Consider the following 24,549-nt stretch of genomic DNA (forward strand, 5'->3'; position numbering starts at 1 on the left):
CTAGAGTCTATAATACTGAGTGACCTCTCACAAAAACAAAAATCCGAATATCACATGTTCTCACTCATATAATGGACCTTGAACATCCAATGCAATACTATGAGAAAATGACTGATGGTACTGGAAACTATGGGGGGGAGGGGGATGGGATTAACAGTAGCAAATATCTGTTGGGGGATGGGAAAACACTTCTTATCTACAGGGTGCCTGAATGAAACTTCATTGTACACCTAACCCTTAACTGTACCCCACAAAACCATAATAAAAAATACTGATTAATGAAAAAAAAAAAGGCAAATAGCTCAATTTAAAAAAATGAATGAAGGACCTAAATAGATATTTCTCCAAAGAAGATATAGAAATGGCCAATAAGCACATAATAGATGCCCATCATTAGGAAAATGCAAATCGGACACACAATGAGATCACCTCATACCTACCAGAATGAAGCAGACACTAACTAATAGCAGCAGAAGGGGCAAGATGCGAAGAAACTGGAACTCTCATACATTGGTATGGGTATGTAAAATGGTGCAGCCACTTTGTAAAACAGTCTGGCAATTCCTCAAAAGGTCAAACACAGAATTACTGTATGACCCCACAATCCCCCTCCTAGGTATATAACCAACAGAACTGAAAGTTACATGTTTACACAAAAATGTATTAAAAAATGTTCATAAAAGTTATTTTTTGGTAATAGCCAAAAAGTACAAACAACTCAAATACCCATCAACTGATGAAAAGAAAAATAAAAAGTGGCATATATAAAATAATACAATTCAACCATAAAAAGTTCTGACACATACTACAATATGAACTTTGAAAACATTTACACTTAGTGAAAGAAGCCAGTCACAAAAGACCACATATTGTATGATTCAATTTCTATGAACTGTCCAGAATAGATAAATCCATAGAGGCAGAAAGTAGATTAGTGGTTGGCTAGGGCTGGGGGTTCAGGGAAATGAGGCATGAAGGCTCATAATACAGGGTTTCTTTCTGGGATGATAAAAATGTTTTAAAATTGACTATGGCAACTGGGTGTAGTAATCCCAGCACTCTGAGTGGCAAAGGCAAGAGGACTGTCTGAGCCCTGGGGTTTGAGACCAGACTGGGCAACTTGGTGAGACCTCATCTCTACAACAAATCAAAAAAATTAGCTGGGTGTGGTGGCACATGCCTGTAGTTCCAGCTACTTGGAAGGCTGAGGCGGAAGAATGGCCTGAGCCCCGCAGGTTGAGACTACGGTATCTGTGAGCGTGCCATTCATTACACTCCAGCCTAGGAATGAGACTCCAACTCACAAAAAAATAATAATGATAATAAAAATAAAAAAGACAGTGGTAATAGTAACACAGCCACTAAATACCAGTGAACTGTGCACTTTAAAGGGAGAATTGCATGATATATAAATTGTATCTCAATAAAGCTGTTTTTGCTGGGCTTGGTGGCTCAGCCTGAAATCCCACGCTTTGGGAGGCTGAGGTGAGTGGACTGCCTGAGTCTGCGGGTTTGAGACCTACCCGGCAACTTGGCGAGACTTCATCTCTACAATAAATCAAAAATTAGCTGGGTGTGGTAGCGTGCACCTGTAGTTCCAGCTACTTGGAAGGCTGAGGCGGAAGGATCCCCGGAGCCCAGCAGGTAGAGGCTGTGGTTGCCGGGAGCGGCCACTGCACTCCAGTCTGGGCAACTGAGTGAGACTCCAACTCAAAACTAATTAAATAAATAAATAAACAAACCTGTTTTTAAAAAGTTCCTTCTTGGCAGCAGCGGGATACTACATGGATTAAGGGGAGACACACAACATCAATAAGAGTACATCTTAAACCAGGCAAAGTGGGGACCAAAGGGAGGCCCAAACTTTACCTGTATGATGACCACTTGTATACCTAATCCTTAATTGTACCCTAACTGAAAATAAATAAATAAATAAATAAAAATTCCTTCTCACTAATTGGATGGATGCCATGGCTCATGCCTGTAATCCTACCATTCTGGGAGGCAGAAGAAAGGGGACTGCCTGAGCCCAAGGAGTTAGAGACAAACCTGGGCAACCTGGCGAGACATCTCTACAATAAATAAAAAAAATTAGCCATTTCAGCTACTTGAAAGATTGAGGCAGAAGGATGGCATGAGCCCAGCAGGTTGAGGCTCTGGTGGCTGTGAGCGTACCACTGTACTCCAGCCTGGGCGACAGAGGAACACTCCAATTAAAAAAAAAAGTTATTTCTCAATAATCATCAAAGATATGAAATAAAACAATGAGGCATTTTTCATCTATCAATATGGCCAAGATTTTTTTTAAAAAAGGACCTGGTATTTGATGAGGATATAGAGAAACAACAATTCTCAAGTACTCTTAGGCAATTTAGTATAATTTTGGAAAGCAACATGTATATCTAAAAAAAGTGCATTTCTTTTGATCCAGTAGCTCCACGTCTTACAATTTATTTATTTTGTCTGTTTGTTTTTTTGAGTCAGAGTCTCACTCTGTTGTTCAGGCTAGAGTACAGTGGCACGCTCACGGCCATCACAGCCTCGGCCTGCTGGGCTCAGGCGATCCTTCTGCTTCAGTCTTCCAAGTAGTTGGAATTACAGGTATGTGCCACCACGTCTGGCTAATTTTTTTTTTATTTACTGTAGAGATGAGGTCGCGTTATGTTGCCTAGGTTGGTCTCAAACCCGTGGATTCAGGCAATCCTCTTGCCTCCGCCTCCCTATCAATAGGGAAGTAACTGGGCATGTTAAAATTTATGTGCAAAGATATGTATCACACCTTGATTGAATACTGAAGAACTGGAAAAATTCTAAATGCCTATCAGAGGTGGACTAATTAAACATTATGACTATACTTATAATGAAATAATATGAAGTCATTAAAAATAAGACCTCAAGTAACTCCTGTCAATGCTATGTGGAGTGAAAGAATGGTCCAGCCAAGCGCTGTCTGAGTTCCTGAATCCCCCAAAATCGAGAGATAACACAAAATGACTATTAGTTAAGGCAACAGATGATGATAGTAACGATAAGGTAGACCTTTATGCTTGAACAAAAAAGGTGTTTAAAATATATTAAGTTGAAAAAGAAGGTTAAAGAATAGTATTTAAAGTCATTCAGTTTTTCCTTATTAACTATATGTTTGTACCTGTTCTTAGAATAACTTTGGGAACATCATCTGGTGGTGTTATTATTAGGGGAGGGTCTTTTATATTCTACTTTTTATAATTCTGTATTGTTTGAATGTTTTCCAACAAGCAACTACTATTTTTATAACCAAAAAACATTCTGCTTTGGGAGAAAGTTCCTGGAAAAATGAAACCAGAATAGTAGAATATAATGAAGAATATTAAAAACTTAAGTTGTAAAAGTACTAGAAGATAATTAAGGCAAATGCTTTGTTATGCAAATATGGTAAAGGCCTTAGTAAAACAAACAAATAAACAAACAAAACAAAACACAGAACAGTGGTTCCTAACTATTAGCTTAGGAACTCTTAAAATATAGATTTCCCATTCCTCCCCCTCAGAGACAAGCCTGTTTTATTATTTTTAGATTTATATGTTTCTCAGATTTCCTAAAACTATGCATGTACCTTTATGGTGAGAATAAAACTAAATATTTAAGAAGTTCATGTGATGGTACTTTTGAGGCTGAGGCAAGAGGATTGCCTGAGCCCAAGAGGCCAAGACTGCAGTGAGCTATGATAGTTGCCTGTGAACAGCTACTACACTCCAGTATGGGCAACAAAGACCCTTTATCAACACACACACACACACACACACACACACACACGCCCCATGGGCATTTCTGATGCAGCAAAGGACCATACCATAAAGACAAGCAAGAGGCCAGCCTATGTAAAAATTGATACTCCATGACTGAAACCACTAGGAACAAACATAAAGGCAATTGGTAAACTGATGGTGGGTAGATCTCAAACACACAAGACAAAAATAGTAACAATTTCGGTATTCTTTCTTCTTATACTCTTGGCCCAAGTTTCTCAAGTACTCTGGGACAGGTTCTGTGTTCAGGGTCCAACTTGCAGCAGCTCACTAAGACTCACCTAACCCCAGGGCAGGAGCTCAATCAGGACTAGCCCTGTGTTACAGGAGAAGTAGCAGAGGCCCACAGAAAAAGCACCCTGCTGAGGTTGATAGCTCTTAGATGGGGAGCAGACGCCCTAGGAGTAGAGTCTCCACCCTGTTACCTCTCAGTTCCACTGCTAGACAGAGAGGGCTGACTACCTTGCTTTATAAAGTATTTCAAGAGAATCTAAGAGGAAAATCGGAGAAGGCTAGGAACGAAGCAACTCCAGAAATTCCTACATCTCTAAACACAAGCATTTAAATTCTTACTAGTAATCAGAGAAATGCAAATCAAGATAAGATGACATCCTTTACTCCTATTAAAGGACAGGGTAACAGTCCTCAGCCTTTGGAGGATCATGTGATGCTGATAAACTGGTACATGGCTTTTGCTGGAAGTCATTATAATAGTATCTGTCAAAAGTCTTAAATATATGCAATATATATTTCTGTAACAAGAGTCATGTGGAAGGAGGAGGTTAGTATGTGTAGAACCCACACTGGTTCAATTGTGAGTCTCCTGGCCTGCTAATATTTTGAGCCACTGGGTTAACAGCAAGTAAACACAAGCTCACTGCCCAAGAGGGTTTGGGGAGCAGCCCACTAATCCCACCCCAGTCTCCTTCACTCGGTCTAGTCACCAAGCTCTCTGCATATATTGCTTTTCACCGTAACTCAGCAGCTGCAACCATTGTTTAGGCGTCAAACTACCTTTAAAGGCACACTCTTTATATTTATGCTAGTATTCCTTAAATTTTAAAAGAATCTGAAATACATTTTTATTAGGATTATTGTTACCCAGGTTGTGGGTAAATAAGCCCATTTCCATTCTTCCTTTATGTCACGTATTCAATCCTAAGGACAATTATGAGATGTACATAAAGAATATATATAATAAAATTTATCTTGGCATTCCTCACAGACAAATAAGTTATTTTCCATTAAGTGTCCAAGAGTAGGTTATAATGTCTTCAAAGGACTCTGTGTTCCAAACAGTAAAAAGAGACCAATGGAGAAAGAACAGGGAATGAAAGTGTCCTCCCTCCACACAATCATTGCCCTAGATCAATGGCTGGTATTCCTGGAGTTGGCCCTTGAGACTAAGTTGGCCCCAACCTTCCACTTTCCCACAGGGTCCAAACCCACACTCCTCGGACACTCCCCCCACCCATCTGGAAACCTGACTCCTCCACAACCTCCACTAACAATCAGAAAATGATACCAAAGTGAACATCAGGTAGAACAAGGGCTGGCTCCGCAATACCTGCTTGTTCTGATTGTCCCAGAAGGGCTGTTTAACAGCTTGGTATGCAAAGCTGTAGAGTCATAAAATAAAGCAAATGCTCGTTAAATGTATATAGGTATCAACCTGGGAGGAAGTGATAATCACCTCTGAGATGAAAAAGATTAACTGGTAAGAAACAGGAATAATGTGCTTCTTGTATTTTCTTCTTTTTGCTTGATGTTTCTCGATTTCTTTCAAAACAATAAGATTATCTTAAAATTTAAGATCTAAATTCAATAGGGAAATAACTTAAAATGAGCAAACTGAACCAGAATGATTTGTAAGTAATCTTTCATATTAAAAAAAAAAACAAAAAAACTAGCCGGGCTCGGTGGCTCAGCCTGTAATCCCATACTTTGGGAGGCTGAGGTCTTGAGTGGATTGCCTGAGCCCGCAGGTTCGAGACCTGCCTTGGCAACTTAGTGAGACCTCATCTCTACAATAAATTTAAAAAAAAAATTAGCCGGATGTGGTAGTGCACGCCTGTAGTTCCAGCTACTTGGAAGGCTGAGGCGGGAGGATCGCTGGAGCCCAGCAGGTCAAGGCTGCAGTGGCCACTGCACTCCAGTCTGGGCGGCACAGTGAGACTCCAACTCAAAAAAAAAAAAAGCTGTGATTTTAAAGTGGAAAACAAATGGCTATGGTAAGCAGGAAAGGTGAACGAGTGAGTCAGAGACAAAGGCTCAGAGGGAGAAATATAACTCTGGGTATACCACACCAAAGGGGCGGCCAAGCGAGTGATATATCCCTCCTTCCCTCTGTCTCACCACAGCTTCAGAACTGAAGAGGTCTACCTGCTACCATACAAAGAAAGCTTACAAGGTAGGAGGTACTGGATCTTTTCCTATGGTCAAAGAAACCAGCTGACCAGACTAGCAGGGTCTAAGCTGAATTACAGGGTTTTAAACGGGATGACCAGCTCATGAGAATCAACAATTTACTAAAAACTTTTAGAGGAATATTCTTCTTGAATACTGTCAATATATTTTTTAAAATTCTTCAAAAATACTTACACAAGAAGTTTTTGAAAACTTGGGAAATTAGTTACTGGACAGATTGGTTTTGATAACTTGAACCTTAGGGCCATTTTAGACAATTGTGGAAAAGGTAAAACAAAGTCAGGGTGATTAGAGTTGTGAAAAGACCAATGTGGTTGGTACTGCTTCAGATATGGTAATATACTATATTTACATAATTACTGGCTATGACTGTCCTCATCCAGGCTCATTACATGTGCTATTTACTGAGTTCTTCTAACAGTCACTTCACTTCTCAGAAATGTCTGGCAAATATCCCCATGATTTGCTACTAACAGGCAGGCAGAAGTTGCAATGCTAATTGTTAGTAAGTAGGCAGCATCTTGTTTAGACAAAGAACCTTTGACTTTCATGAAGGGAAAGAGCAGAATACCTTTGAGATGATTTATGCTTCCATCTAGGAGGTTTCATTGAAGAAAGGGCTACACTAACTAGACTCTAGAAAAGACACTGATGGATAATGGAGAACCACGTTGGAAAAAAATGAAATGATCTTGACTGAGTACTTGCAATGTATAGGGTTGTGTTTGATACCAAAGTACTGGCTAATTTTTCTCAATTTATAGCTTCCTATTATTTGCAACATGTCATATATATATCATATTTTGTGCTCAGATTATGTTTCCCAGATGATATTTATCGCCCAAACAAATAGGGATAAGTTTAAACAGAAAAAAGAAATTATAATTAGCTACTGTTAAAAATTTTAGACTAAACGTTATTCTTTGAAGGACCTGCATACATATTTTCTCAATGACCTTCAAAATAAAAATGGAGGGAATAAGATGGAAGTAACAGACGCAAACTCTTAAAAATACACAAACACTTAAATTACTAATAACTGTGAACAAGGCTTATTTCTAAACCTTTTCCCATGTTTTCTAATTCAACTAGTGGGATACAATTAACAATAATGGTGTTGTTTTATATAGAAACTGCTATCATGGTGAAGAGATGACCTAACTACTCACCTGTCATCTCCCTAAGAACTCTAGACGAACTTTTAGTCCTAGGATAGAGGGAAATATTAGACAGGCAGCTCTTTTTAAAATTTCTACTTGTGAAGTGAAAAGAGCTTATGTATAATGTTAGAAAACAAGAGCATTTGTGCAAGGAAACCAAAACCATAAGAGGAGCCCATCAAAGATGACAACAAAGAGAGAGACCCTTGTGTTCAAGAAGCTTAACCCTGCATAGTCATATCAAGTGTCAATTCCTCAGTGATCAGAATCTAGACATGGGGGAGAAAAAAATATGAGAATACCACAAACAAGGTTGGGAGGTGGAGGGAGATTAGTGAAGGCTTCTGAAGTATTTAAGTGGACACAAAGACCAACACAAGACCAACAAAGTAAGCCATACCACAGTGGGACAGCTGGTCACTCTGTTACTGGCATTTCAATGGACAGTGGCTCTCACAAACTTTATTCTACATCAGAATCACTGAAGGTGCTCCAGCATAAGAGAAAAAACTACAAAACCATCTTAGAGTTATCTACTTTGTAACAGAGAAAATTAATTAGGTAGCATAAAATGGGAAATTGAGGAAAGGAAAAAACTTTCCTTTCCTCAATTTCCCAATAATGCTGATGCTTCACAATAATGACCACTAACACAGATTCCTCACCTTTCTCCTAAGACATTCTGAATTGAGAGGACTGGGTAAGGTCCAGGAACCACTAGTGACTCTGATACAGGTGAACCATGGGCACGCTTTGAGACATCAGACAGAGAATAAACCCCAAGACACACGAGCGGCCCTAGAAGGCCCGTAGTCTGCCACTTAAGTGTTGCCAATGTCATGGCCCCAGCTGTGACAAAAAAGACAACTTTCCAACCACCCCTCATCCAAACAGTCTTTCAGCTATACTGCCCTTCTGTTTAGAGAAGCTGCTTGGGGGCCTTGTCCAAAACTTCCACTTCAAAATTCTCTGACACACGGTCAAAACAAAGCATAACATCATTGTCAGGGCAGTTTTAAATAAGCAGCACTACTGATGAACGATGAATCTCTGCCATCACAACTTTAAGAATGGTGAAGTCTCCAATTTTTCTTAGAAAAACAAAAACAGACCAGTCAGACAGGGTGGAGCACATCTATAATCCCAGCACTTAGACAGACTGAGATGGGAAGATTGCTCAAAGCCAGGAGTTTAAGACTAGCCTAGGCAACAAGATGAGACCTCATCTCCACAAAAACAAACAAACAAAAACCCTAGAGGTATGGTGGTACAAAGCCTCTAGTCCCAGCTACTAGGGAGGCTGAGATGTGGAAGGATTGCTTGAACCCAGGAGTTTAAGGATGCAGTAAGCTATGATCACGCCACTGGACCCCAACCTGGGCAACAGAGCGATACCTCATCTCTTAAACACACACACACACACACACACACACACACACTCTACAAGGACTTCGTATGAGAAACAACCCTTGCATAGGAGAATGACACACACACACACACACACACACACACACACTACAAGGACTTCGTATGAGAAACAACCCTTGCATAGGAGAATGTGAAGAAGAGGCCCCTCTGTTCACTAAACATTTTCAGCCCATGTCCCACTTCTACACAGAGCTCTGTAAAAACAGCAGCAAGGCAAATTCAAGCTTAAGCAAGGAATTACCAGGAAGCAGGTAGACTCCTAAGAAATGCCCTTGAACTCTTCCTCCTCCCTCACCCTCAGAGAGTCAATTTCCTAAATGTACATCCTCTTCTGAGATGGCCCAGGCTTATCTCAAACCCAATCTACAGAAAGCTGACCTGACAAACCTTCTGTCAATAAAATTTAAATAATTTAAAATTCTTACGTTCATGATGCTGCCCCAAAAATATGTATAGTAAATATGTTAAATAATTATGTCACTTTTATTATTTCAATTTATAATCAAGTAAAATAACACATATACTGTATTTCAATGAATCTAAGACTTGACTGATCCTAATACACATTCTAATTTCAGAGATGTGCACCTCTGCAGAGATGTGCATCTTTGAATCATGAAACAATGTGAAATCATTTCTAACAAAGTTCAAAAATCTGGAAAAGAGATTACAAATAAAATGGACAAAGACAGAGCTGTAATGAGAGTCATACGAAACTTTAGAAAAACGTGCTATTTCCTTTTGAATATCCTGTATTGAGAATATATTAGCCCTCAAGAATGATGCTATAGCCAAGTGCAGTAGCTATAATCCCAGCCTATAATCCCAGAACTTTAGGAGGCGGAGGTGGAAGCATGAGGATTATCTGAATCCAAGGGTTTGACATCAGCCTGGGTAGTTGGCAAGATCTTGTCTCTATAAATAATCAAAAACATGAGCCAGGAGTGGTGGTACACCTATAGTTCCAGCTACTTAGATGGCTGAGGCCTGAGCTCAGCAAATCACAGAGTGAGACTCCAACTCAAAAAAAAAGAGTAATGCTATTTACAACAGGGGCTCTAAACCTTCCGAACCTCCCAGCAGCACATCCTAAAGGATGGCAATCACTAAGAAGGCTGGGGCTGGCAACAAAGCATGTTCATCCCTAGGTCTTCACAACTGCAGGTCACATTTAACAATCAGTGGGAGGTGGTCCACACGGCTCAATTAGGAAAAAAACCTTTCCAAAGACTGACCTGCACATTCTGATGAGGCTCTTCTGCACTCCTCTTATTCAGCCGCCACCATTTCCTCTAATTCATCGTTCTCTCTCAGCTGCAGTGACATCATTTCCTTGGCGGCCCCTTTCTTGGCTCCTCCTCGTCCACTCTAGCCCCAGGGTCTGTTGAGGTGCTTTCTCCCTGACCCATCCCAGTCACCCCGCAGCTTTCAGTGCAGTGTGTGGACTGCTGACTCCCAGACAGGCGGCAGCTGCCCTCCTTGTGTGCCTACCACCAGCCTGCCACTCTCCGGACATCCAGAGCATCTCCAAGAGACACATCCAGAATGTAGTCACTCTGCCCTTTCCTGCCCCTTCTCCAAGTCTTCTCCACCTGCCCCATCGCCAGCTCACCCACACATCCACCCTAGTGGCAAACCACATCAGTCGGTCTCCACTGTGACCATCTGCATCCAGGTCACTATCTCCTCCAGCCTAGACCACTGCAGCAAGCTCTCTCTTTCCTCAATCCTGTCTCCACATGGCAGCTGGAACAAGCTTTGAAAAGTGACTTCAAATCATTTCCCTGTAAGCCAACGGCCCTCCTTCCATCCAAGGCCCCCCAGAGATGGCTCCTGCTCGGTCCCCTACTTCTAGTCACACCACTCTTCCCTCCCACAAGTCGCCTTCCTACTGGACCTCTCCAGTTCCTTTGCACACCAGCATCCTGGTATCCTGGGGTCTCAATGGTTTCTTCTCAACTTTCCAATCTTGCCTTTAAGCCTCCCTTCCTTGGTGCAGCCTTCTCTGATGTCTGCATCTAAGGAGGTCCCTGTGCCAATCTCAACGACTGCATGCTACTTTAGACCTTTGAGAACAGTCTTGGACTTATTTATTTTCCACTGCCACCACACCCTCAATTTTATGAAATGGGGCAAACTGCCATCACTCCACCTGCATTGTGGGAGCCTATTCTAGCGCCTGGGTCCACAGAAGGTGTTCAGGAAATGCATCAAATTAAATGAATGACCACATCCTTTCCCTTTCTCTATACCACTTAGCAATGTTGGAATCCTATAGAAACTAAGAGAGGAGAAAAGCAAGTGCTCCTTGGTCAATGACCACATGGCTTAAATCATTTCATGAAGAGTTGAACCAGAGTACCAGGTGATCTGGCTTCAGAGTCTTGACCTGAATTGTCTGGTACACAAAATTTAGTTGGGCTTGAAAAGATTACCACCCAAAGCATGACAAAAAATGTAACATAAGTTCAAATATTCAAATTTTTCATTTTTTTCATTAAATAGAGCTAGATGTTTTGTAACTGCTTACCCTTACTATGCGAAAGCAATGACTTTCAAGAGGCCAAATATAATTGAGAAAATTCAAGACCACAAAACACATTTGAGAAACTGCAGACAAACTATAAGCACAGGTTAATGAAGCACTTCCAGTGAGCTCAGGGCTGCAAAAACATGACCTCAGGGCAGAATTAAAAACAGCTCTGGACTTTGCAGGCAGGAAGCTGCACAGCTTTGAACAACCAAAACCCCTCAATCCCAACTTGCTCAGCTGTAAAATGGGATCTGGAATGGTGCCTCTCAAGAGGCTGTTAGCAACAAGGAAAAATCACTTCAAAAAATATCAGTGAGACCATGTGTGCTTGTGCCCCATTTCCCTGCCATTCCCTGCCAGTCCCCTTTAGTCCCTACCCCCACTGAAGGCTGTTCCCAGGTCATGCTGCCTTACAGACACACATGTGGACACAGCCTGCCCTGTGCCCTCCAGAATAAATGGTGTAGGTAAATGGTCAAGAAGGTCACTCAAAGTTTACTCTCCAAAGGCATGTGCTGAGAACTTTCTCAAAGTCCACACAGGTTTTTGTGGGAAAGTGGCCACTACACAGGCAGTGTGGCTCCCACAAAGATGCTTCCTCAGTTTACCACAATTCCAAGAAGACCAGAGAGAGAGAAAAACAAAACGAGAGACAGAGACACAGAGAAGGAGAGAACTGGTTTAACATCTGCAAGGTGACTGCATGACAGTCAAAATGATGAGATGCGGGACAACCCATTTGGGTCCCCTCCTGCTCTGGGAGCTTTTCTGTCCTCTCAATAAATCCTGCTTAAAAAAAAAAAAAAAAAAAAGATGAGATGCTATCGCTACTGCCTCTCCTAACTTTCTCCAGAGCAGGAGTTCTCAGCTGGGAGTAATTGTGCCCAAGGGACATATGTCCATGTCTGGAGTCATTTTTTATTGTCCTAACCAGGGAAAGAGGGCCATGAGCATCCAGTGGGTAGCAGCCAGGGATGCTGCCCAATATCTACTGGGCACACCCAACCCACAGCAGAGAACCATCAGCAGTGTTGGGCAGAGATAAGCCCTCTCCTAGTCCAAAGGGCTCCAGTCCTGGCTCAGGTTCAGAAAATGAGAAGGCCCTTTCCATCCAGTCTCTGCTGAACCTTCCCACAAGCACACCCAGCAAGTTCAGGTCTCTGCAGCAGAGGCAGCAGGGGGACCCAGAGTGAAGGGATTCGGTCATGAAGTTGAGGTAATGGAGAGAGGATGGAGAAATGGATATGGAGAAGATTTTAAAAGAGAAAAAGGAAGGAAAAAAAAAGTTAGGTTAGGGAAAACACAGGATATCTTGCAAAAAGCATATGCTTTCACTCTGAAGCTAAAAAGTTACTGAGCAGACACAAGTGGGGCAAGTTACCGAGCAGACACAAGTGATGATGGCCAGCACCGGCATCCACACTACTGTCCTTTGAATGATGACTGGAAAAAGAAAAGCAGGAAAGACAAGGAAGTGCATCGTGTGGGATCCCATCCCTATGTAGAACTCCAGAGGCTGAGCTAGGGGAGCACTGGGTTTTGTTTTAGGTTCTGGATCTGTATTGTCAGGAACAGGACGATCCTGGGAACAAAAAGTTACTGGTATGAGAGAAGCAGATCAAGGAAAGTTATAGGGAGATTATCAGAAATACAGAAATCATATGAATTTTAAGTACTTCTTGTAGTTCTGAGAACAAGTTTTGTTACTTATAAATACCATCTCCTTTCTTTTAAGTGAAGGAAGAATGTAGCAGAAGACAGCATCTGACCAGGACACCTCACTATTCCTGTTTCCTGATTTTAACAAACATGAAGAGAAAGAGATCCAACTCTCTCTGCTTCCCAACAGACACAAAATGTCTAAGTACTATAAGCAATGTTAATGTCTGAGTTTTGACAAATTGACAAATGTACCAAAGTTACATAAAGACATTATCAGGGGAAACTGGTTGAGATGAAGGGTATACAGAAATTGTCTGAACTATCTTCACAACAAATGCTTCAAAATGAAAGCTTAAAACTTTTTTTAAAAAAACAAAAGACAAAAACCAACTTTTTCTGAACATACTCTTCTTGCTTTCTTCTGAGTCTTCCAAAATCATGACTGCAGAAATATGTGAATGACATCCTGGAAGGTCAGGTTCCCAGCAATAAGCACAGGGAAGAGAGTAGGCTCATGGTCTTCACCAACCACCTAGGGCACATCAGACATGCAGCAGCTGGTGTGTGCACGTGAGGTGGGGCAAGTACCTCTGAACTGAAGACATTCTAAGCTGGACTCGGTGGTTCAGCCTGTAATCCTGCGCTTTGGGAGGCTGAGTTGAGTGGACTGCCTGAGCCCGCGGGTTCGAGACCCGCCTGGGCAACTTGGAGAGACCTCATCTCTACAATAAGTCAAAAATTAGCCAGGCATGGTAGTCCCAGCTACTTGGAAGGCTGAGGTGGAAGGATCGCTGGAGCCCAGCAGGTCCAGGCTGCGGTGGCTGGGAACATGCCACTGTACTCCAGTCTGGGCGAGAGAGTGAGACTCCAACTCAAAAAAAAAAAAAGAAAGAGATTCTATTCTGTGGTGCAAGGAGATCTTTCCCCATTAATCTGGGTCATTCGGTTGAGAAGTTAAGGATAGTTCCTATTTTACAGGGAGAATAAAGACACGTGGAATCATGTATCAAGTCAGACATATTACTAGTCTCATCAACACAATACAGTCCTCAGAAGATAAATGTCCTTCATCTGAGTCCCATTAATACAAATCAGTGGGCTTCTCCTGGCATCATCAATCCCCTAACAAACATGAAGTATAAGAAAAGCCAATCTCTCTGGCTCTTATGATTCTGGAGAGAAAGGTAAAAAATTCACATACATAGATTCTCTCTATCAACAAACGGGGTCTGGGTGGAGCAATGAATCATCCTCATCTATCCTTCCCACTGCTAGCTCATCACAGAAAATGTTAAACTCATTTAGAGAGCTACCAAATACGGGTTTAGCTTCCCATCATCTACTGACATATCTTCACCTACAGATTTTCACCACGAGCTCTACAAAATCCAAGGCACCTGCTGGAACCTACAGCACTCAAAGCCAAGGGCAACTTACCATATTTGGCACGTTGGTGACTGAAGTATTCTTGATGTCTGTAGGGAAGGTAGGCAAACTATTGACCATGCTCTGTTTGCTGGATAACTGGGGGTTCACTCCAGCGGCTCCCATTTGCTGCCCTCCAGCCTGGCTAAAGGGCTGTCCAAATGGACTTGTGTTCCCAGTCATTCCCATCTGAAACAAAAAGAAGTAACATCAGCTATCATGATGCAGTCATATAAAGAAGGGACTCAAGAAATGATCACTTTGACTCACTGAAGCAAAACTGTTATTTCCTATGAAATCCTCATTTCAATGATAATTAAAGGGTCATTATCAAGGTTTACAGACAGGATTATAAACAGAGCAAGTTGCTTTAAGGCTACAAGCAGAAGGCTAACAAAGCAGCTCCAAATAGCTCCATTTCTCTCCTCATCGTTAACACCACCCCAGCAGAGGTCATGCTCCTTCACCCTCCCTTTCAGTCATCCTCACCCAGTCCCTTCTTCCACAATGATGGCACCAAAACCATAAGAAAATCATTTAGAAAACAAAATCTCCCAGAGTTGCTGACCAAGAATTCCTTCTGTTTAATTTTTACTCCATAAGGCATTAGTTTCTTTTAGCTTCCCCCATCAGATCTGAACTACGTTTCCATTAATTCAAAACACAGTAGAAACATTGGTAATGAAATGATACAATGTCTGGGATTTGCTGTAAAATACATTTGACCCTAGAACAACACGAGTTTAAATTGCACAGGTTCATTTATTTGCAGATTTTTTTTCAATAAATCTCTTCTGCCCCACCTTCCACTACGCATCCTCTGCCACCCCTGAGACAGCAAGACCAGTCCCTCCTTCTGCCCCTCCTCCTCAGCCTGAAGACGATGAGGATGAAGACCTTTGTGATGATCTACTTCCACTTAATGCATAGTAAATGTTTTATTTTCCCTGTGCTTTTCTTAATAACATATTATTTTCTCTAACTTACTTTATTGTAAGAACACTGTATATAATACATACTACTTATAAAAACTGTGTTAATTTACTGTTTATGTTATTGAGATTTCTAGCCAACAGGAGGCTATTAACAGTAGTTAAGTTCTGGGGCAGTCAAATAAGTTATAGACAGATTTTCAACTGGGCAGGGTCAGCACCCTAACTTCTGCATTCCTCAAAGGTCACCTGTAATCCTGTAAGGAAGAGGTGACAAGAGAAGGGCATATATGAAGAGACACTAGTAACATAAATGCTAACCAAACGATAGGTGATAGACACATGGGGATTATATTATCCTCTCTAATATTGCACACATAAAATTTTCCATAACAAAGTTTTCTTTTTTAAAATGAAAGTGAAATAAAATCAAATATATAGAAGATAAAGGCAAGAGTAGAAAGAAGAAACCCTCAGCTATGCTTTCACCCTCAGCTAGGAATTTGAGAGTCAGTAGCCAACCAGGGTTCCTCCTATCAACCAAGCTGGGCCAGTCTCTATTAGGACCCCTCAGTTCCAGTCTCCACGGGTAAGCTTGGAAGTCTCCAGGGCAATATTCCAATACTTACCTTTCCCCGCTGAAGGAACAGACTAGTCATCAAGAAATCAGATGCTCAAGGACCCTGCCTTTGCTTTTTCGCTACACTGTAATATTCCATCTGCTGTCTAATGCATGCTTTACATTTCTGGTGTCACTGACGGATACTGGACTGGGAAGAAGGGCCCTGTGCAGGTAAGGCCTCCCTGTAATGAGAGTTTCCACTGAAAAAAATCACAGCTCAGTTCTTTCCACCAGCTACAGCTAGTGACTGCTGTGCCAGCACGTCCACTCTGGGTCACTTTTGTTCCTTCTAGGGACTTCAATCTCCTAACCAGTAAGATGAGCATTGTGAACAAGACAGATCACATTATTTCTCCCAGTTCTAAAAGTCTAGGTTGCAAACACATCAACACTCAACACAACTGATCCTTTCCTGTCGAAATACCCACATAAAAACACAAATAAAAGCAAAGTGGTGCAACCAAAAAGCTTGTGCTCTGTGCATTTCATACACGGGTGGTTTTCTTCCACATTCAGCCCTCACAGCTGGTATTTCTCACCTTTTGGAAAACAATCACATTCTAGCTTTTGCTCTACTTGAGTAAACTGAGACACAAATTCTTCACCAAGCCCACAAAACAGGCTCAACTTTGAGTTCAAATGACTTAATTAAGGTGAAATGATAGTTCAGTAACTATAAAGGGCATTTCCGACGCTCAACTAGGTTCCTCGAACTGTTATGTAAAACTTTAACTGTAGCAGGAATTACTATACTAAATTAATTCCATGTAGCAATTACCACTCAAAATTTGTTTTATTAATTAAACTGCTGAAATACTATTCATAGGGGCCTAGAATTTGAAAACAAGAACACCAATGAAAAAACAGGGTTTTTTCCCAGTTCCTAAATTTTTCTACTTTGGATCAAATCTGTCGGACTACATGCATTCATTTACCCTTGATCAATCTGTCCTCAGAATCAACCAGTATTTACCAAGTACCTGCTATGAGCCAAGCCCAGTTCTGAGCATGTGCAGACACAATTGTCCTACTTCCTACTCATCACAGAGCTCGTTGCTTATATCCACCAATTTGACAAATGAAAAAATCAATGCCATTTGGAAGTTTCTGATTAACTAGGATATGACTAGCATAGAACAATCAAACTGAGGGCTTTTTAATGGAAAACAGGGGTTAGGTGGTATCTCAATGTGGTTTTGATTTGCATTTCTCTGATGATGAGTGAGGCTGAGCCTAACTGGTCAATTTCAAAGGGTAGCCTCATGTTTGGAAACACTCTGATAGAACATCAGAAAATCTGTACCTTTTCTTCTTGGCCATCAGATAAGATAGCTTAGGAAACAGTTTCAACATGGTTTTGATTCTCACAAAGTAAGAAACATGGCAATGACAAAGATCATGAATGGCATATAAGGAACATCCAGTTCAGAGGGGTCTATACATTTTTTTAACTCTTTGTGCTCAGATGTCCCCTCTGAGGGGACATCATAGATCTAGCAAACCACTCAGACATCCCCTCTCAGGAGACCTAAAGAGACAGCTAAAGATTATACAGGACAAATGTATGCAAGTGCATATTTTTCAAAAATATGTTTCCTTGAAGTTTTCCATTAAAAAGCAATGAAAAAACTATGACCTATTTGAAATTTGTCATTCTTCTGACTGATCAGTTGAAAAGTGGTTTTCAGGAATCATAAGCGCATCCTTCCACATCATCTTTGAACAACAGACTGGACAATAAATTACATATTATTAATATGGGAAGAAGAAAACAAGACTGCATTGTCTGCTTGAACAGAAAAACACCTTACTCACTTTTATCAAACAAATGATTATTGTACAACATGTATCAATGAACCTGTAATGCATGCTGGTGGTGATTTTCATACATTATCACATTAGAAAAATATTAGATATAAAATTTTGATGTTTTTGTCATAAATAGGTTTCTTAATTCCCAAAATTCCATTATAAGGCAAATATCATTACAATGAAACTGGTTCCAATGTATACTATTTAATATGAAGTGATTCATTTTTCGCTTTTTCGTAAAAAAGTACAGTCGAGTTGCTGGTAGGTAATCTGCGAGTGCAAAGGATTAAAAATGGGACAAGAATCCCATCCTTAGTCTATGATAAAAACAAACAAAACCCAGGCTATTTGTGGGAGATCAGGGCTCAGGTCTCTGGCATCAGGGCCAGCCCCAGCTTCTCCTTAACAGAGCTAGTTAACAGTGAGGCCTAACAGGCCAGATGGTCTTCCCACAGGCCACCACTGTCTCTCAGGCAAGGCTACCCGCCCTGGTCCCAAAACGTCTCCTGGCAGACCTGGTAGAATTTGAGGGCTGTGCTATGGTCCTAGGCTGCAGTTTCGGGTAAAAGCTATTCACTTCTACAGATTCTAGATTTCTGAATTCCTATTCCATATCTATTCCTTATCATTCTAGCCCCCAAGTCTAGGCTAATACAAAAGGTTTTAGCACCAATGCTTAAATACTAAAATCAAGATGTCTAACTCCAATGAACAAAAATCTACATATTTCTTTTAGCTTCCCAGCAGTTACTTTATAATAATTTAGTAAACTCAGCTTTATTTTCAACTGAAGTTTCTCAGGATTTGACTTAAGGCTGATAGAGAACCTCCATCTTTTAAATAAAATTCAAAAAGCAGAAGAGAGCAGAAATAAGTTGACAGAAAAATTTGTATATGAACAAATTGAGACCTGAGATATTTATATTCTGCCTCATTCAATAAAAGCCCATACGTTAAAATTTCCTTTTACTCTATTCTTCCAAACAGAACTCCAAACAGAAGCATTTAATTCAAGTTTAATCTCAGAAACAGTAAAAATCAATTATAGCAGGTACCTTAAAAAAAAGCTCTTCCATAATGAAATCTAAATTACATAATGCCTTATAGCTCTACCAAGTTTTCCTATGAATGAAAAAGCATTGTTACCAAGCATAATCAATCAACTTACTCAGTTTTCTATCACTTCACAAAGAGAATAAAAATATATAAACCATACTCCTTGTGTATAAGGAAAGAATAAACAAGATGAGAAGGAAAAACATACTGGTGCCAGATCCTAAGGTCTCAGCTCCAACCCCACTGACAGAATGAGGGTTAAGTACTGGGATAGCCTTGACATGACCCTAAAGTGTGAGCTCTGATGAGGAAACCTCCCTTTAGAGCTCAGTTCAAAACCCATGAGCAATACAAATAGAGTATCTGCAACAAATTCTGGTAGCTGTACCAGAATTTGGTACCAGCTGTACCAATCAAAACTTTAGCCTAAAGTTCTGAGCTATCTGGCAAGTAGGAGACTGACAGTCAACAACGAAGAAGAAAGGGTAGGTTATGCTTCTCCTTCTACCCCGACAGACACGGGCTACAGAAATACTATGGAAAGTACAAAGCACACACAATTCTATGGCATTATCTGCCCCAGTAATATTTATTTATTTATTTGACCGGGGGGGGGTCATCTATGGCATTATATGTCACAGCAATATTTATTTATTTATTGTCGGAGGGGTCTCACTCTGTCACCCAGGCTTAAGTGCAGTGGCACAATCATGGCTAACTGCAGTCTCGACTTCCTGGACAATCTTTCCCATCTCAACCTCCCAAGGAGCAGGAACTATGGGTACATACCATCATGCAGCTAATTTTTTAAATTTTAGAGACAAGGTCTTACTATGTTGCCCAGGCTGATTTTAAACTCCTGGGCTTCAGTGATCCTCCCGTCTTGGCCTCCCAAAGGGCTGGGATTACAGGCATGAGCCACTGTGCCCAGCACTGTCATAGTAATTTTTATAATGATCCATTCTGAATCTGTCTTGGTGACAAAAATAGGACAAAAATTCTTGCCTTCCTGGAACATTCATGTCCTCTGTGTCCCCAGCACATATTGGGTACTTAGTTAGTTTTGGGAAAGGAACCAAATAAGTGAACACTTCAAGAGACCACCACACCATGCAGCCCCTAGGAACAAGAGCCTCCTACATCAGTCTTGGAGGAAGGAGGTGATTAAAGAACCACAGACAAGTCACCAAAGCCAAGGCAGAAAGAGGGTCAGCATCAGCTGGAGGGGCATTGGGAGAGGCAGCAGTAACAGTCCTGTTTCTATCTCTAAACTTCCCAACAAGAATGTCAGTTACTAAGTTAGTTTACTTGTCCGTGCTGACAAGCTGAGCAGAATGACAATAGGCCCTTGGAGTTAGTTTTGACAGGATGATGAGAGTTGTGTTTAGTCACAGAATATATAGAAGCCCAGCCTGACTACATAAAATGGGTTTCTGTGCCTCACCTTCTGGACCAGTCTGGCTCTGGCGCAAGGTCTCATCCATGCCCTAATCCAGAGATTCCTACTTGCATTATGAATTATTGATCCATCAGCCTCAGTAGTCACCTGGCTGCAAACAACCTGGCTCCTCTATATTATTATATTATAGTTTTCTACTTGACATGATAGCTACCAAAATATTAATAAGAAAACAATCTTTGGGATCTTAAAGAACAGAAAGACTCTCTCCACTACACTAAACACAAGAGCATATCTCTACTACTCACCTAACTCACCTTATCAAGTAAGAGCTAGTCTTGCAAAAAAAAAAAAGGTAGTAAACCCACCGGGTGCAGTAGTTCACACCTATAATCCCAGCACTTTGGGAGGCAAGGCAGGAGGACTGCTTGAGTCCAGGAGTTTGAGACCAGCCTGGGCAACATAGTGATAACTCATCTCTACAAAATTTTAAAAATTTAAAAATTTTTGAAAAAATTTTAAATTAGCAGATAGTGTGCACCTGTAGTCCCAGCTTCTTGAGAGGCTGAGGCAGGAGGATCTCCTGAGACCAGGTGGTCAAGGCTGCAGTAAACCATGACAGTGCCACTGCACTTCAGCCTAGGCAACAGTGAAACCCCAACTAAAAAAATATAAAAATTAAAAACTAAAGGTAGTTAAATTGAAATTCAAGAATTAATTAGGGGTTTAGGGAGAGAGAACACTGATATTGAAAAGGTATCTAAATTGAAAGGTTATAGAATAGATCATCAAAATGGAAGGTTCTCCCCATAACAGGTTTCTACAACAGGAGCAAGCCAAGTGCACACTTTCTTGCTCCTCTGCAGGACAAAGGGACAGAGAAGCACTTTATTCAAAGTTAGGGTCAACACAGGTTACAACTACTCTAATCACAGTCCCAAACTCCACTAGAACAAGTAAGTAATAGGCCAGGCACTACCTGGGTAGTCCATGAGGGAGGGGAAAGGAGCACTTGGGTGGCGACACTGTCCATAACTTTGTGTGATGTACATTTTTTTATAGAAAAGATTTATTATTAGATTCTCAAAGGAGGTCCTCTAAGATCTCCTAAAGATTAAGAATGCCTGTCCTTGGGGAAGGAAACTCCCTCCTCCTTCCAATTCTCAGGGAAGGGCAAGTTTGTCCCTGATTCACACAACCCTGTGCCACACGCGGGAGTCTTTGAAAGTAGACGGTCCTTTTCAAGAGACATCAACTACTCATGAAAACAACTACTGTCACAAATGAACTCCCCCGGTTTTCATCTCCAAACATCCTTTTAAAATGTACACTCACATAACCAGTTATAAGCTAAATGCCCATCATGTAATCAACATGGGGGACGGAGGAGGATGGCCAGAGGCACACTGTCATGTAGGATTTTACTTGGAGTACGCCAGGCTGTCAGAAACATTCTTGGTGGCAAGAAACGCCGAGTTTGATGTGGTTTCAAGGAGACCGCTAAACATGTTCTTTTCTTCAAAAGCTGACTTCTTTAGCCGTTTTCCTCATACTTTGATATACACTTAAAACCACACTACAACAGAGCACTCAGAGGAAGTGGGGGTGGGGGCCACTGATGCTAGTCAGAGACAGACAGAAATAAAGCAAAAGATGACCTTCAGCTATAAGCTTAGTAAGGCCAGCTGGACAAGTCAGAGTGTCTAGTTAAAATCTACCAATTCATACATGAGGAAAGGGGCCCGCAGAAAGCTTAGGGATACAACAGACCAGCTCAAGAATTCACAAGACTCTCCACATTCCCAGGCTAGTCACTTCCCTGCTTAAGCAGAACTGTGTCTCCTCCAAGCTCACCAGCCTCACGTGAATACTCTAGACAAAGACTGGCAAACTATGGTCCGTGGACTAAAGCCAGCACAGTGCCTGTTTGAGAAAAAACAAAAATTTTTTTACTGGAACAAAGCCACAAATACGACTTCATTCACAGAGGCAGTACATCATCATGGTCAACTACATGTACTATGTAAATATGAGGATATTTACCTGGTCTGAATGGTGGCTCTGCCACTTGTTAGCTGTGTGACCTCAGGTAATTTACTCTTCTGTCTTTTGGTTTTATCATCTGTAAAATGGAGCTAGCAGCACCTCTGCTTAGGGCCGCAAGAGGACTGAACAAGTTCACATAGGTGAAGCAATAAGGGCAGTGACATAGCAGGTGCTGCAAAGCAAGCATTGGCCAATAGGTAAAAATGATGGTGATGATGAGACAGTGGTTTTGGGAGGAATCATCTACACTACATATAATTTCTTTCCTTACTAAGTTTGGGCCAATAATGAAATAAAAAGGGACTTTTTGGGGGGTGGAGTTGGAGTCTCACTCTGTTGCCCAGGCTGGAGTGCAATGGCATGTTCATGGTCACCCCAGTGTCGACCTGCTGGGCTCTAGCAATCCTTTCACCTCAGCCGTTACAAGTAGCCAGAACTACAGGCATGTGCCACTGAGCCCGGCTAATTTTTTAACTATTGTAGAGACAGGGTCTCGCCAAGTTGTCTGGACTGGTCTCAAACCTACAGGCTCAGGCAATCCACTCGCCTCAGCATCCCAAAGTGCTGGGATTACAGGCTGAGCCACTGAGCCCAGCCAAAAAGGGACATTTTTAAGAGAACGTGTGACGGTGGGGAGTGGCTCCAGCATGTGGGACAGCAGTGAGAGGCCAGCTGGAATTACTGACATTTGATTATGAGACATTTTCAGAGAAAGATGAGAAACATTTGCAATAACAATCTAGTGTGTTTGCTACTTGTAGAAATACTCTCGAGACACCATTAGTTTCCAACTGTCCTAGTAAATCACAAACATTTCCAGTTTTCGTTCTAAATTGTTTTATACCTTTAAGGAAAAAAAGGCCGGACACGGTGGCTCAAGCCTGTAATCCCAGCACTTTGAGAGGACAAGGTGAGAGGACTGCCTGAGCCCACGGGTTCAAGACCAGCCTGGTCAACTTGGTGAGACCTCGTATCTACAATATATCAAAATATTAGCTGGGCGTGGTAGTGCACCTGTAGTTCCGGCTACTTAGAAAGTTGAGGTGGAAGAACCACCTGAGCCCAGCAGGTTGAAACTGGGGTGGCTATGAGCATGCCATTGCACTCCAGTCTGGGTAACATATAAGACTCTGACTCAAAACAAACAAATAAACAAACAAAAAACTCAGAATGTAGATTTCCAACTTGTAATAACAATATATGATCAAAATACTCTAGCCCAAAATCCTTGGGAAGAACTGAACAAGTAAGAACACTCCCATGAAATAAGAAATTGATTCAACTCCCAATTATAAGCTGGCCATGACACAGCAACAAACACTCCATGTGATATGGCTTTAGCCTAACCTGACATATTTTTTAAGCAGAAGCTTTTAGCATCTTTCTCTACTCACTGGTATATGCTTAAAACCACAAATTCATAAAAGGTGTGTAAAAACAACACAATTCAGTGTGTCAGAAGTGAAAGTTTGGCTAAATAATTTAAGAATCAGAAATATTAATTCTTTTCAGTAACATAAAGAATGAGAACTAACCCAGACTACGGCCAGATCATTTGTAAAGCATTTTCTCTTGGCAACCTACCATTGTTGGAAGAAAGCCAAGAAAAGCAGTTTTCATGGAAAGACATGGCTGTATTCAGTTGTCTGCTATCACCTGCTTGCTCCTGGATTCCTTCCAGTACCTCAACTTGGCAAATAGAGAGTAGGGAGAAATATACTACTGATTACAGTGCCACAGACAACACTAAGCTGTGTCAAGTGCACCTGGGACAGGAGACCTGAGCTAGAGCACCTGACAGGTGAGCAGCCCATTCCCACTCAATTCAACTTTTTTTTTTTTTTGAGTTGGAGTCTCACTTCACCACCCAGGTTGGAGTGCAGTAGCACGCTCATGCCCATCCCAGTGTCGACCTGCTGGACTCAGCCTTCCAAGTAGCTGGAACTATAGGCGCACACTACCACACCCAGCTAAATTTTTTTTTTTTATTTATTTATTGTAGAGACGAGGTCTCACCATGTTGCCCAGGCTGGTCTCAAACCCGTGGACTCAGGCAATCCTCTCACCTTGGCCTCCCAAAGTGCTGGGATTACAGGCTTGAGCCACCTCACCTGGCCTTGACTCAACTCTTACACGGAATGGGTTCAGGAAAATGCACAGTGCCCAAGTCTAAACACTTGCCTTGGACTGATAAATTGTAAATGGAAGACTGGTACAAAGTATTTAGCAACTCTAGTCAAATTTCACATGAATGATATG

The 24,549-nt window shown here is 41.4% G+C and overlaps 1 protein-coding gene across 2 annotated transcripts in view; it reads right to left on the minus strand.

The window, feature by feature from the left end:
• Positions 1-24,549, minus strand: part of CREBBP (CREB binding protein) — a 124,459-nt gene that overhangs the window by 72,972 nt on the left and 26,938 nt on the right. For both annotated transcript variants that reach the window (XM_021719092.1, XM_008071123.1), the window contains exon 2: positions 14,436-14,612. In XM_021719092.1, coding sequence (XP_021574767.1) covers positions 14,436-14,612 — 177 coding nt within the window. The remainder of the gene's footprint in view (positions 1-14,435; positions 14,613-24,549) is intronic.

This window comes from Carlito syrichta, unplaced genomic scaffold (assembly GCF_000164805.1).
Source record: "Carlito syrichta isolate Samal-C Ts95f unplaced genomic scaffold, Tarsius_syrichta-2.0.1 Scaffold314117, whole genome shotgun sequence".
Taxonomy (NCBI): domain Eukaryota; kingdom Metazoa; phylum Chordata; class Mammalia; order Primates; family Tarsiidae; genus Carlito; species Carlito syrichta.